The 15,993-nt window shown below is 37.6% G+C and overlaps 1 protein-coding gene across 2 annotated transcripts; it reads left to right on the top strand.

The window, feature by feature from the left end:
* The first annotated feature begins 229 nt into the window (after nucleotides 1–229).
* LOC110442308 lies at nucleotides 230–12,957 on the top strand. Of its 2 annotated transcripts, none has more exons than XM_021485838.1 (7): nucleotides 230–317; nucleotides 4,004–4,635; nucleotides 5,327–5,929; nucleotides 6,786–6,928; nucleotides 7,237–11,213; nucleotides 11,681–11,897; nucleotides 12,622–12,957. In XM_021485838.1, exons 2-7 carry the CDS (start codon nucleotides 4,128–4,130, stop codon nucleotides 12,802–12,804), a joined length of 5,631 nt encoding a protein of 1,876 aa, XP_021341513.1. In that variant the 5' UTR covers nucleotides 230–317; nucleotides 4,004–4,127; the 3' UTR covers nucleotides 12,805–12,957. The 2 variants fall into 2 exon arrangements, with proteins under 2 accessions (XP_021341513.1, XP_021341514.1); XM_021485839.1 differs by lacking the exon at nucleotides 230–317 and adding an exon at nucleotides 1,663–1,679.
* The last annotated feature ends 3,036 nt before the right edge of the window (nucleotides 12,958–15,993 follow it).

The raw sequence follows: 15,993 nt of genomic DNA, 5'->3' as shown, positions 1-15,993 counted from the left end.
TTATGTATTCTTACATCTAATACTATGTTAGCATCAAAATTATACTATTATGATTGATTTAGCTTAACACGAGAAGTAATTATTAATTTTATCCAATCAAATAGCAATATTTATTCACATGTCTATCGATGACTGTCTGGACTTTGTATCGCATTAACCAAAGAGTTAGAGGTACTACGAATGGAAATAACACATAAATTGCGGGAAAACATGAAAACTTCCCGTTCTAACACGTGGGTTGATTCTATGTTCTATATGACCGTTGAAGAAGTGGAATATAAATGAGAGGATTTTATGTCATATTTCATTCCCGAATGGTAAGAATAATAATGCATTAAGGTATAAATAATTTCAGCTACTTTATTTATCTAATATTTTATTATGATCATTTCTACTCATGTATTCAAAATTAGAAATTATATTATAGCTTACATGTACACCTTTGTTATTGAAAAAGTGATAAATTCATAAAATTGTATTTTTACGTTTCTTTATAAATAATAGGAGAATATTTTCGCACATTTGTGTTTCACAGTATGACAACTTGTTCAGATGAAATCGATTTTACTACGCAAGTTAACAAATTACGCAATTTTGTCCTATTTCTTATAAAAGAACGGCAGTGATTTTTCCCTGCAAAGTTATCCTACTATATTTTGCAAATCATTCCCCGGAAAAATATGAAAATATTTAGCGGATAGTACGTTGTTTTGGGTCGCCATACTGGCGATTAGAATATGAAATTTGGTTTGAACTCGATACCGATATTCAGTAATAAATGGAGGTAAGCACAAGGAATGTTTACTTTTTACTTTTTACCTTATTTTGCGATAGAATATAGGTATATGTTTATCCAAGAATGCCTAACCAATCAGGTTTTTTGTCTATGGGGCAGTTTGGGGGACTGATGTAATGGTCCCCATTGCAATAACTACTTGTTTCGGTCCAGTGTTAGCGCGCGGAGGTCTTAATGTGGGAGGAAAACGGAGTACCCGAGTGGTCGGGCAGGTGATCCCAACCTTTTCACGTCCGATTGGGTTGGTTTGGGGAATCGAAACCTGGCCGCCTTGGTGAAATCATGTTGAGAAATCTATCAAATGGATAATTATTTATATTTTACCAAGAAAAGTGCTTGATAATTCTCTAGCTTTGCATTGAAAACAGTTTTCGGCTTTAAGTGTCTCTTCAATGTTTCGGCCCAAATCATTGAAAAAAGGGAAAATTTTATGATTTTTACGGGAACAAGAAATTCGGCTTGGGCACAAATTCCATACTTGAGCATGAGAACGGTTTCATGAATACGGGCCCAGGAAAATTAATTTTCCAAAAGTAAATTAACATCAACCTAGCTAGGTTTCTATTTTTAGTGTGTTTCTAAGACGTGAAGGTAACGTGATGGTAGGTGGTACCCAAAATGGAACACTTTTCATATACATGATGTGGCATTTCATAAGCGCAATGCATATGAAAAGTATGTTTTTAAACAAAATTTACATAGTTGTACGAAATTGAAGTTCATTTTATCTGCCTATCTGTAACATATTACTCATGAATTCATTTGAAAAATTAATCATATGATGAAATAAAAATATTTCCCGCGTTTTAGGATCTCGGCAAGCTGCAACTTCCAAGTGAACCTGACTCGACGAAATGAACACAATAAATAGACACACGCGCTGGTAATACGCAAGAAATGCATAAAATAAAAGTTAAAAGAATCTGTTGTTTCATCAGCGTAAACAAATTTGGAAATGTCACGTTATCTAAGATGGAACACCTTATCATAAAGAAAAATATGAGTATATCCTATTTAGATATTGGGACGTCGATTTTGTTTAGTTATAATGAATCAATAGAATCATTCAGCTTTCTTTTGTGTACTTCTTTGGTATCAAAAGAGCGAGCATGCTTCTGTAAATAGAGCCAACTCATTTGAGTGAACCGGGTTCGCAAATTGGAACATCTCATCATATTAATTTATGAAAATAACCGAGAGCTTTTAAAATATTTTGCGTCATTTCAAGACAAAATGACACTTTTGATAAATTCTAGTCATTCATTCATTAAAATATTCATTTAAATAACATTTTCCCATGATTAGAAACGTGGAAGAATATTTTGTTGTCGCGCTGCAACCATTTGCAGGTAATTCCGTCTTTGCGTATTGCAGAGTTATCTTCTCTTGTGAGCAGGTATTGATTGTTACGTCATTGGTTTGTGTGAGAAAATTAAGTCGTTTTTTCAAAAATAGATGACGTTACTCTCACAAACAAATGACGTAACAATCAATCCCTGCTCACAAGAGCAGATAGCTCTGCAATACGAAAAGACGGAATTAAGGGTTATACCGTAGCTCTCCTCTAAACAGTATTTCAGACCAATATGGACTTCCACCTTGGCCCCAAACCGACATCGATTAGTCCTAGAAGGACAAGACAGGTGTATGGTTCAGTGTAATTTTTTTCGCATACAGTATCTATCACCACCAAATTTTATAAGTCCCATAACACGTGCGTATCTTACCTCCATCTTCCTTTGATGATATTATGAACATGTCATAATTTCGGGCATTCTCCATACATTTCCAACCAATACCTCTGTTATTACTATGGAATCAGGATTTTCGTCATTTCTTGCCACCTGCAGTTGTCTTCGTCATTTTTGACCATCTTTTTAGCTGTCTTCCTCACATCTGACCATCTCCAGCAATATTTTTGAAAATCTTTTCAGTTTCATTTTTGAATGATTCTCAAGCATTGCTGCAATAGTTGCCGTCCCAGCAGTACAGTCAAAACCAGTACCAAGCTTTGCATAGTTTATTTCTTTGTCATTGTTTTAGGATATTAAATTAGTTCTTTACTATCACCAATGCTAGTGGGTCAAACTGCTTCCGCCTCCATGCCTACCACTCTGTACTCTCAGATCAATGATGTTTTTGAGTGTTTCTGTAGTTGGTAGATTGGAGGTACTACTAGCTATCTACACAAATTCTTCATAAGTGTCCTTTCCGGATCCACTACTGTTGACATGGCTATCTTGTGCGGCCATGATAGGATATGTCGGACAACACAGCAGCACACACTGGTAGAGTAACGCACCGAATTTCCCCAGTAGTCCTGCTTTTGTTATTCATCACTCTTTCATTAACCCGTACCTGTAGCCCATCGATATTGTTGGCGTTATCCAAGCTTATCTCAAATAATATATGGTCGGGATGTCCAATTCACTTCATCTCCTTCTACATTTCTTCGTTACCCTGCCACTCTTTGTGGATAAAGGTCCTTGTCTTTCCTGATCTGAATTTCATTCTTACTCATAGGGTCTCGTACAGGGCTATCAATATGTGCCGCACTAGGACGTGTGTTTTGGGGCCATTGCTGGATCTCTCATTAAACCTCTGTTTGGAGGTAATGCTTTCGGTCTTTTTGTTTCTCTCTCTGTCGCCGTAATGAAGGTTCATAAAAGAGAGGACGAATCTTGTTATAATTTCCTTTTCTAGTGCCTGCCATACTATTTAATATCACGCATTCTACAGAATATTGCTGAAATAGCTCATGATAATCCCTTTGATGTGTTATTAGATGCGTTAATGCTGTACCGTTTCGCAGATCAGTTGGCGAAGTTCTGTGACATATGCATTGACAAGGTTCTATCAGAAGTGATTAAAGAATTTCGTTACAGGGATATGGTTATTTGATTTTCTAACCAGAAGGCTTGTTTTAAGCAAGTGGTTAGATATTCAAACATCAAAATCTCTTCAACAACATAATTCATTTTGATCTCAATGAATGTGAATATTTCATGTGAAAAAGACAAAGTGTCTCTTAAACTAGGGTATACTTTCCCGGTCTCTGAAATTGATAATTGATGGAAGTTATTAATAAAATGTGATATAGTTATTCGTAAGTCTCTACAATATTTATAATATCTGTAGGTTCCTCGTTTACCGCAGACATTTATGTCTTTGAAGAATATTTCAATTTCTACATTTATATTATTGTAGGTCTCTCGAATACCACAGACGATGATACAATGCATGAAGACGATGGGGTTAAGCATCGTTACATAACAGCGTCGTCTGGACCGGTACTTGTTAGAATATTGTGTCCGCGGAACCCGCAACGAAAATGGTTTGTAAATCTAAAAAGAAATCACAGGATGAAACTGTCACGATTGTGCCATCACAACACAAACAGAGCTCGCATGAGAAAGACAAGGGATGCAGAAACAATCTGGCATCGAAGTATATAGAACACATGCCCTACGTTTGGGACTGCAACTCTCGATTAGCGGTCTGGTCTGATGTTAAGGAGGTCCTATTCCCGTCCTGCTCCGACCCAGAATGTGACATTGTACTAAATGCTCTCAAAATTGTCAGTAGGTATCCATGGGAAGACAGCAAGATGCAACCCTGTTCCCCGAAACAACAGATGAATTTTCTAAGGAACTTCCGGTTGGTGCCTTCCGGTACACTTCTTGTGGATCTCCAGTTCGTGAAGGACAAGATCGATGAACTGTGGGAGATGGTCTGGCTCAAACATGGTACTTCACTCGATGTCAGTAGCAGGCGATGTCACTATGTGACGATGCAGTTGACGCATCGCGCTGATAATGCTCAGAGTTCCTCCGACAGAGGTAAGCAAGTTAGAGGTCGTCTTTGGATTTCAGTATCATAGGGTCCGAAATCAAATATAGGGAAGCTGTGGACAGTAAGTTAATCATTAATAATGGCCATCTCTGCAATAATGTTTTTTAAGTCATATATGCATTATAGCAGATAATTCCACTATATCCTATATCATCCACAACATCTTGATACCTTCGCTAAAAGTCAAGCTCGGGATCAATTGTAAGTCCAGTGTTCTGTTGATTGATCTAAAGGAAAATTCCATTTCAGTAGCAAATGACCAGATAATTTACCTCTGTTGCAGTTTGGATATTCTTAACATGGTATTATAATGAGTCGCCACCAAGAAGAATGGAAGATGATTAAAAATTTAAAAAAAAACAAGTATCAGGCGGAAAATTGACAAACTGAAATTTAACCTTAATGTACGCGTACTTTTATATAAGCTATGATCATGTGCAGTGCATGGCTGTCTAACCAATTGGTAAAGATGTTTGTTAAAACTTTATTTCGCGTCAAATCTTTGTTTCGAAAGTACATTTGAAGATTTTCGAAGATGCGATACCGCACGTCATACCGCGCCTCATGGAAGGTTTTTCAAAGGAAATGTGTTGCAAACCATCATAAATGATAAACAGATGCATTTCAATCCTGGAGTAAACTCATTATACTCGTTGTTTTGTTGCCGTTGTTTTTCAGGACCTTCAGAAGAACAAACCAATAGTCAAGAATGCAGTACTGGCATGCACGGTTCGGAATATAAACCAAGAGAATATCACGGTTTGGCAGATACACTAGAACACATAGAAGAGGATGAGAATACACAGAGAGATATCGAACACAATGCTGATACTGATGTCCTGCATGTTAGCCATTCACACAAGAACTCAAGCATACATCAATTGGACAATGACTGTCTTATTGATTGTTCACCAAGGAAACGGCAACAAATGACTGAAGAAAAGTCCGATCAAGACAAGTCTTCTCCACAATATAGATATCCAACTATTGAAACGATGAAAATAATACCCAGAAGAGACCAAAAGGACACTAGCAAGACAAAACATAACGGTTATACTATCATGCCTGTAGTAAAATCAAGTGACAAGGATTGCGACGGTCAAACGTTCCCTTCCGGTGCGGACATTTCAGCTACCTTCCCGCAGCTCCATGATTACCTTGACAGATTGACGAGCGAGTTTGTAGTCGGTCATACGGACATGTCCAGCAATGAAATCAGGCGCTGTTCGTGTATTGAAGGCAGATGTTTCACAAACTGGAAGATAAAGAGACATGGTTGGAGTAAGTTCCCCAATTACAATGGATTTTCGTAATATTTGGTTTGGGGTTTTTTTTGTCCTGAAAAATACCATGTTTTTTACCAATCATGCATGTGTCAAATAATAAACTTATATCAGCCGTGAGGTCAGAATGGTCAAAATGAAAAAAAACACGAGAAAAAGAATGTAATACTGATATTATCCCGGGCTTCCGTGTTTACCAAATTCAAGCATTTATTTAAGTATGTGTATGTTGAGGCTATAAAGGTGTTTTTTTGTGTCCATGAACGTTGACGCTGTGATATATTTTGTCGTTGAGTGCTAATACTTTGGTATGTTTTGTATTTTAGTACTGATGAAGTGATCCTTGTTTGTTGACGCTGTGGTACATTTTGCAAATATGTGATGTCGCTGTAGTATATTTTGTCCCTGGATGTTGACACTGATATAGTTTGACCTCGTGCATTGACTCTATTTTATCATGTGTCCATGCTTGTTGACGCTGTGGTGCAATTCGGCCTTATGTGTTGACACTGTGGTGTATTTCCCCCAGTACTGATGCTGTGGTATTTGTTGTCTTTGTCTGGTTTATTTTGTTCTGTTCTTCTTTATGCATCACGTTCACGTAATTTATATGTACATGTACTGAAATACCAGGCATTTTGTATGCAATATTCCCACCAAACCATCGAAACAGTTCCCAAGTAATTCTCTAATACATTTGATTTCCAAATAAATTCAGAGAGAACTAAGGGTAATTTAATACTACCAGCCATAATAGCTTGTAACAAACTTTAAAATATTTGAAAATTTCAACATAGATGATCCGTAACTGATATGTTACTTTTGAAACATGTTTTGTTCTGATACAATTTCAGACCTACCTTGGCAACACATGACATCAAAGGATATGCTCGTTTCGTGGGATTCGGTGGTGGTAGAACTCCAACGTTTGGCGAGGAATGCAGTTGATGTGAACGACATCTTCCCTATATCTGCATCGGGTTTGATAAGTTTCAAGGTGAAGTTATGTGTTATCTCATGTATAGTTAGTACATCATGCAGATGACCTTCAAGAAAATTTATTTTAATTCATTACCGTTTCATGCTTAAACTCTTGATTCGGTGCTTAAGCCTAATTCCAAGTTCTATAGTGATAAAAACATAAAAGTTCACAATGTGTCAAAGATTTCGAAGAAATAAAAAAGTAAAAATAAAATTAAAATAGTAATTTAAAAAAAATAATAAAATCGCGTAAAGACACATAGTTTCAGTAATAATGTCATTCTTTTTAATAATCTGAGTGAGACATCTGCTTTTTATTTCTAGGATCCGTTTTTATGCCTTGGCGATAACAGCAATACATCCGCTACAAACGTGATATCCACGTGGAATTTTTCAGAACAAATAGGACCATCAAATGCGGAAAAATATATAAGTAAAATCACACTTACAAAATTGGAGCCAGCACCTTTGAAAAATCCAGCAAGATTGTACGACCTGTGCCAGGCGCAGATTAAGTCATGCAATGAACAGAAATCTGCTCCAAGATACCAAGTGTTTCGTCTGGAAAGGAAGAACGTGAATCCAACGGTGAACAGACATCTTGTACAAGAACAGGGAAACGCTATCCTCATTCCTTTGTTAAAAGTCCCCGCTAATTCCAATGCACCAAATATCAAAAAAGAAAGCATAGTTGTGCGTGATTTGAAGCGGACCACACTTGATACAGGAAGTAAAAATAATCCAACACTACTCCGTGTTCCCACATTACAAACATGTACTAGGACAAACGCAACAAATAGCACTGCAGACATGGTGTTACATGCTAAGGCAGATATATATACTAGCACCCCGAGAACAAATATTATTTCACAAAAAACAGGAAATGTTGATAAACAGCCAAAGAAAAGACAAAGAATAAAAAGTCCAACAGAGGCAGCAACACTCACTCGTGTGAAAACGGTAAATAATCTGGATACAAACCAGAACGCATTGGATAGCAACTCTAGTGATAAGAATATTGATGGACCGACTTTAACACAGCTATTGTCACATCCGCTACCGACGGAGAGGCTATCAGTTGCTCAACAACTGTCATCAGTGACTTGCAAATACAGTTCCATGAATCAGAATGCACTCTATCGGAACAGTAATGATACACGACAGAGTGCAATGTCAGGGTCTGCCAAACAACCAGTACGACGGTCTAATCTTTTCAAATACTCGACCTCGCGATCAATTGATCCTTTGGACAGGGTTCCTTGCTTCAGTGGAAGTTCAACTCCTGGCGAGACATTTCATCATTTGCAGAAATGTGCATCATTTCCGAAAAGGACCTTTGAAAAGTACAGAGGCGTTTGGGATCGAATATCAGGTGCTTCAAGTGAGCAATCTGGTAGCAGGAAGCTACATGCTACTGTGGAGCCATTCAAATCGTGCGAGAGGATCACTACCGCTACATCAAACTCATCAACTAAGTCTACACCACAATGGAACATTGACCAAATCATCAAAGAACATCCCCGGCGAATAAAAGGTGACTCATTGTATGGAATCAGTCTTAAAAAAACTCAGACTCGCTATGCCTCGCAACTACGAAAAACCTCTAGCGAAAACGCCACCAAAACACAATGTAATAAGTCAAACTCTGAGAGCAACACAACGCAATACAATAAGTCATGCATTGAGAGTCACCAGAGACGGAATATCAATGAAGTTCTTCCAAGTTTAGTAAAGCCGAAAACTTTGATGCCGCCAGTGCCTTCTGTTAAAAGAAGCGAGGCGGACGAATATCAGAAGAAGGAAGTATGGTACAGAAATGAATCCGTCAGTAGGCCGAATACCTATGTTCACGCAGATACCCTACTTGAAATGGTATCCGCAAATCCGTTCAATCAGACTGTCGAGTCCATGATGGCTCTACGACAATTCAACTGTGACATTGATCTTCTGTATGGAAGTATTTCCAACGGGACAATTGGCCCAAGATCATCGCCGTTGCCGAAGATTGACACCGACAGAGTGCCTACATTTCTTCCAGATATGGCGGGGAATTCCGATATTAACTTGTGTTATCAGCATGCCCAGACACATATCTCAATGGCCAGTGAATCGGACAGCAATGAAGAAATCCCTCCTAACAAAAACATTGATGATAGAAATAATACAAGAACATCACAAAACGTACATAATGAAAGGAACACCAAGAGTTGTTCAATCAAAACTAAAACGGATGTTTCCATAAAAGACGCGAAGGAAATGTCAAACCAAAGCAAACACTGTGCAACTTGTCAGACGTCCAACGGAATTAGAACAAGCCCACAGCAAAAAATCAAGAGAGAAATTGCGCCAGGCGTTGACAATACTTCAGATGAACTTCCAAGATTATCAAAAAGTGAAAACTGCATAAAAACTAAGGGGTTCAAAAAGCAAAATACATTTGTGTGTAAAAGTGCATCAAATCCTGGTCTCCCATCAAGTAAATACAAAGTCATGGTGAATGATTTGACCTTGACGTTTACAAGATTGAAAGACAACAAGAAAAAGACGAAAGATGACGATGATTGGCATACGCACAAACAAGGTAGCAAAGAATTAAAGACTGACAAAGAGTGCCAAACTAACTCAAAGGTGGAAGCCGGAGGAAAAATGCATCGTGGTGGAACCACATTTGAACAAGTAAACATTGATAGTCAAAAGCAGCAATCGGGTTTGGAAAAGCAGAAACAGAAAGGCAAAGGTGATGATGAATTGGTCGTTGGTATTTCTGACAAAAGAACGAAATCATCCACTCAATGTCACAAACAGACTACTAGTTGTTGTCAAAGATATGATGTGGACAAAATTGCAAAATCGATGGAATCAAAGTTCAGAAATGAAGAGACGGGCCCTATGACAGACAGTCACATGGACGGTTTTGGTAGACCTGTGCTGCATTTACATAATAAAAAACGATGGTTGATTGAGTACCAGCAGAATACCAGCAATACCTTGGATAGTGTGAAGAAAGAGATTCAAACTACTCAACATCCAGAGGATTTATATGGCATGGTCTCGTGTGATTCAGCTACCGATGAGAGTCTTAGAAGTACTGTTTTGGAATCGGATTTTCAAACTGGAACCTTACTTCCTGATGGTAGTTTTAAGGCAGGATATGAAATCAATTTAACAAGAGAAGACCGAGTTCATGAAAGGAAAATACCGTCGATTACATCGGGCGAAGAAAGTGAAACACTAATGGAAAATGTTGATGTTGAAGGTAGTTTATCTAGAGATACAGCGTATTCTGACATCACTGATCTAGCATCGTCTGATGGAATTTTACTTGCCGATAATAATGAACTCGGTTTGATTGAAGAAGTCGTTGTCAATGTCGCGTCAGTTTCAATGACTGAGGTCACAACCCAAGAGGAAAATACACAACCTGCAATTGCCGAAAAAGAAGAAAACATTCAACAAACTAAAAATGATTTAAACATGCAAACGAAACACAAAGAGGCCACTGACCCAGAGTCCTGCATTAAAGATGAAACAAATACCTCGTTTGAAGGATCAGTATATGTTTTTAATGACAGCAAGAAGAGCGGTTCCAGAAAAGGTTCTGCCAGTGGTGTAAATATAATACGTAGGAGTGTCCGACAGCATCTTAGTCCAAGAAAATCAATGGCGGAGGTATCCGACAAGACGATTTATAGTGGGAGTGAACGGACAACGTCTGTTAATACTAAAAGGAAGGGCAAGAAATCAGGGAAAACAAAATCTGCTTCTAAGTCCAAAGCACAGCTTTGTGCTGCAAAGGAAACTGCAACAAATGATTCGTTAAACATGAAGGATCAGGAGAAAACCCTGGAAGCGTCTTTCGGTAAATCGTGTGTAGTTACAGATAGATCAAGGGAAAACACAATTGTGAGGGCAAAACATGCTGACAGATCCCCGGAAGGCACAACTAGTAAGCCTTATACTGTTGCCATGGAGACAGACAAAATCAGGGAAGGTACTGCAAGGAAACCCGGAGATAAAGCTTCGAATATAATTCCTAATATAGATAGGAAATCCGCTTCATGTCATGCTAAAAAGGAAATCGAACCTCCGAATCATTATAAAGTAAAACAAAGGAACATTACTAAACAGGACATGACGACTGCCAACAGCAAAATACGACACTTGACTGCAGAACAAAAACGAATGCTGGACATCATTAATCTTTCCTCGTCATCAAGATCAAAACCATCGCCAGAATCTTACTCACTACAATCCCCTCAAAGTATAGCAGACAGCTCGACCATGAGTTCTTCTTCATTCAGGTTGGTGATTTATGAGATTGCTGTTTCACTACCCTTATTGTTTCTTAGACAAATCGCGCATGTAGTAAAATTGTTACTGTGTTCAAATTGTTCTCCGGCACAAGACACGTAATGCAGGATATCAGCGACCTCGTTAGTCACACAGTTTCTAATTTGTAAATCAATGTACATTTTTAATGATATTATATTTATGCTGCCTAATGGCATTCGGAATTTATAAACTGTTTCGCTAGTTAAATAATTAATATTATCTGCGAAATTCAAATTAGCTTTGTTTCTGTCGGAAGTTTTTCCAAGGCAAACATTCCATTCATCCCTTTAGTTGAAGCTGAAATAATATTTGCTGTAGTTGAAGCAATAAGTAATATTGTAGAAGTTCTATGCATGATACAAATCAAACATCATTTGATTTTCTTTGATAAACGTCAAAATGAGACTTATTGAAATACGGATTTGATGTTTTGCAGTTTTGTCCCGATTTACACAAAGGATCACATGTGTAAAGGAGGTTATGCCCATTTGGAAGGTGTGACGTGCCCATACGTCATGATGAACGGTTACAAGTTCGTGGCTATCCAAGATGTCCTTAGAATGTTCCCACAGTGTGGCAAGACATGCAAAGTCATCAGGAATGTCCTCGTCAAATACAGGGGTCTGTCCCGTACTTTTTGTGACAGGGACCAGGTAGGCTAAATATTAGAGTATATCTAATAGTTGTCCGTTTTATATCATAAAGACATTTTCACGAGGATGACCGAATACCAAAATATCAGCTAATGCATACGAAACACAACTAGTACGCTAAAATGAGTGAATATATTCGGTACTCAAACCTCATGATCCACGGTAACGCAAACAAAATATATAAACGAACTGTTCTTCCAAATGTCGGAACAGACATTTATAAAAGATTTCACACCAAATTGACCTTCGGAAGAAAAATATGTCATGTAAATAATAAATATCCATTTTATTATTTTGATACAAAATTTGAATCCCTTTAACTCATTCATCCCTGAAATTTCATAATGAACTATTCCAACCTTTGAAATGGAAGAGGTCAAATGTTTCTTCATGGGTGAATGAGTTGAGGATCCTTGTCCCGCTGCAGGAAAGGGTCAGGATACGACCGTTGACCAGGTAGATCAGTTTGTTAGAGACGCACTATATTGATCGAAGGACCATAGTTCGAGTCTTGGTCTGGTTCCGTGGTATTGGTAACACTCATTTCATCTTTATAATTTTTCATAAAGGCTCCAGAAAGTATGACTTTATTTTCGAAATGACTTTAAAAAGCTGTACTCATGCCGGGAAAAGAGTTTCCAATTCATAATACAGTTTTTGGCACTGGCACAGGAATCCTTAATTGATATTTAATAGGCATAAATCATCTCCGTTCTTCCTTCAGGTGTACCTGCTGGACCAACTGTTTGTTCTGAAAAGAAGATCGGTAAAATCAGGAGACATATTAATCAGGGTTGATTCCCTAGTTAAACACCTTCCGTCGATCAGGGATCATGTTAGGGAAGAACATCTCAATCTCCGCCGACAGGGGAAGACAACTCTTCAATGTGTTCAGCAGCAAACCTGACATTCCAAATTGGACAAAACTACTTTTATAGATATTTTTGTATTTGTTTCGCCTATCATAAACACAACGTGCTGAATATTGGGAACTGTCAACGTACAGCGGAAGACGAAGATAAATACAATATACGTGATTATTTTAAGGATGTAATTCTAAATAAAGTTATTTCATTAATTGAAAGAAGTTCTTATCTTATTTTACCCACCCTGTTACAATTAATAGTCCTATCTGTATCCTGTTTACTCGCACTTTGATTTTTATTTGCTATCGATGGCACACTAACGTGCAAAAATAATATTGTTTACAAAATTAATATATGAATTTAAAAATTTACAAAATTAATATCAATTCGAAAACTTCCATATGCGTCATACTAACAACGCTATAGTTTCCTGTTACTTTTGTGTGTGTGGTTTTATTTTTGTAATGGGCAAGATATTTATTTTGTTTTTTGCTCTGGGTTTATTGTCCACGCATCATATATGGTCAAAGGAGTATCGGAAAACATAGAGACACACCGCTATAACAGTGTACGTAGAAGAGAAAATGAAAGACGGAAGAATCATTGTGAGACATGGCGATCTGTATTGACCGATCAGAACAGATATGAATGGAACTTCTAAAACCGTATATTTTCACATGTTTCAACAGAAGTCAATAGTGTAACCCTTCGTCGAAACTCCAGGGGTTACGATCACTTATGTTTCCAGGGGTTACGTTAAGATCACTTATGTTTCCAGGGCCCGTATTCATGAAACCATTATCATGCTCAAGCAGGGATTTTGTGCTCAAGCCTAATTTCTTGTTCCGGTTATAAATTAGCCAAAAAAAAATTGTCAATAATTTTTAAAAAAAAGTTGAAGAGACTTAAAGCCAAATACTGTTTTCAAAGTTTACATTTGATTTTTTGATCGTTTGACATGATTTAAGTGAGTTGCAAGAAAACTGCTTTGAGCACAGAATCTATGCTTGAGCATGAGAACAGTTTCATGAATACAGGCCTTGGGGTTACGTTCATTTATGTGAGACAGGTAGAAAAAGACCAATCGCTATGCTGATGCATGTCCTTGGAAGATTACAGAGGAGCAACACCCGACATCAAAGTCGGTAAGTTGTACCGTTACGCTGCTGCGCGATGTACTTCAGTGGATCAAATTAGACTTCTAGTATCGTTCACAGGTTGGTGCGTATATAGCGCCTTCGATTTCGTCACGAAAACAGAGGGCAACCCTTGAATTACGAAGATGGGAAGAAAATGGCTCAAATACTGATGCAATGTTTTTATTAATTAAGTTGTCATGAAGGTTATTTACATTCATTAAACAGTTCTTTGGATAAAAAAATAAACTGAGAAATTATCAGCTGACGTTAGATATTTATCTGAGATTCCATCGAGGTCTGTTGCTAGGTTACATTACAGACAAGATTGCTAGTATTTGATTATGTTTAAAACTTAAAAAGACGAAGAGGATTTAACGGTTTCCCCTTGAATAACATATTTATTACATTTTTGCCAGTGAAATATCGGATTCCATCAATTTGATAAAACTGATATCTTTCACACTGTGACAAATATCAAAAGTGATAAATATCACTTTTTGATATTAACCAATCATAACGGTATCTTCTATTCGCTGCATTCAAAGGCAACGATTTTTTGTTCAGATTCAAATGAAGCGACAGTAAAATAAGTGGCTGTTATGGTAAATGTTTGGTACACACACATATACTTACATAAATATACAAAAAATAACATTTTAATAGGCAATAATACCAGAAAACAGCAGAGTATCCCATTCAAAATGGCGCGCAGCCTTATTGTCAAGTGTGACGTCATTAGGATATGGCGCTAATTCTTACGCTGCTGATTCCCACCCGTTTTTAATGCATTACATTTTTTCATTTTTTATGCTTTAAAAAGGTAATAAATAGAAAATTTAATGGTGTCTTCAGTAATAACAGATATATTTCAATCGTGTGGCTAATATTTTGATATCGTGTAGAATATCAAAATATTAGCCACACTCGTGAAATGTATTTGTTATTACTGACGACACCATTAAATATCCTCTATATATCTCACGAGTATGGTAGAATACCTATATTTGTTTCACGAGTGCGAATCACAAGTGAAACCATCGCTTCACAAGTATAGAGTCCATTACCACACCTTTGCATAGACTAAGACTTTCCACTGATGAAGGAATCAACAAATTTTGGTAGAGGATACGAAGTTGTCGATGGGTACGGTCAACGCTGGTGTATGAAAAGGACGAGACCTACCTGTCTGCCCGGTTACTTATCTTTCTTGCATTTGAAACGTTTTCCCTAAAACTGTCTCTCTTTTCGATGGATGCACAAGAGGGAACACTGCATATTATCTCAGGACGACCTTCGGGCACTAGAGAGATGGCCGAGTACCTGCATCATGGCAAATGTCATTCCATGCAGAGAAGTACATTGGCATTCAAAAATTGAAGAAGCGGTAGTCAATCTGCATGGTGTACCAACATGTGGGAATCCCTTCAACTGCAAGTACCTTGGTGTGATTATCATAGCGACGTCATTTCTTGAAAATGCCATATCAGCCAGGCATTAGCCAAAAGAGTTAGACCGGTCGGTTTTCGATGCTGTAACCTCAGAGGAAGTGGATGATAAGTGCATACACAGGTCTACACTTTATATCTATTATTTCGCCAAACCTTGAAACCAAAGAATTTCTATCACGTTAAACATTTCTCTTCATCAGAGTCCGACGTTGTCACCAAATAAGGAACATCACATGGGGTGGGTTGGGGACAACTATAAAGGAAGCAATTATTTGAACATTTTGTTTGACGATGCAGAAATTCAAACAATTTAAATACTTTTGCATGACCATAATGGTCAGTTCGTTTACTTAAGAATCATCAGGGCCCGTATTCACGAAACCGTTCTCATGCTCAAGCATGGATTCGGTGCTCAAATCATGTGACACGACCAAAAGGTCATGTGTAAATGTTGGAAATGGTATACTATGGTGGCATATTTCTGCCATCGTGTTATTCTAGGTCGCGTTACGGTAACACGACTTGTCGAGATAATTATGTCGACAAGTCGTGTTATTTCATTTCATTTACACGACGTTTCACAAAACCATGTCGACCTGTCGCGATAATTTATCACGACCGGTCAAGTTAGATTATCACGGAT

This window comes from Mizuhopecten yessoensis, unplaced genomic scaffold (genome assembly GCF_002113885.1).
Source record: "Mizuhopecten yessoensis strain PY_sf001 unplaced genomic scaffold, ASM211388v2 scaffold716245, whole genome shotgun sequence".
Classification (NCBI taxonomy): Eukaryota; Metazoa; Mollusca; class Bivalvia; order Pectinida; family Pectinidae; genus Mizuhopecten; species Mizuhopecten yessoensis.
The sequence above is the reverse complement of the archived record's forward strand: the minus strand, read 5'-3'. Positions and strand labels throughout refer to the sequence as shown.

What these genes read in the sequence shown, in the direction of transcription:
- LOC110442308 (XM_021485838.1), top strand. Translation starts at nt 4,128, where the DNA reads ATGGTTTGTAAATCTAAAAAGAAATCACAGGATGAAACTGTCACGATT. An exon ending in TCAGAGTTCCTCCGACAGAG is followed by an intron (nt 4,636 to 5,326) that starts GTAAGCAAGTTA and finishes GTTGTTTTTCAG; the next exon opens with GACCTTCAGAAGAACAAACC. An exon ending in CTTTTTGTGACAGGGACCAG is followed by an intron (nt 11,898 to 12,621) that starts GTAGGCTAAATA and finishes TTCTTCCTTCAG; the next exon opens with GTGTACCTGCTGGACCAACT.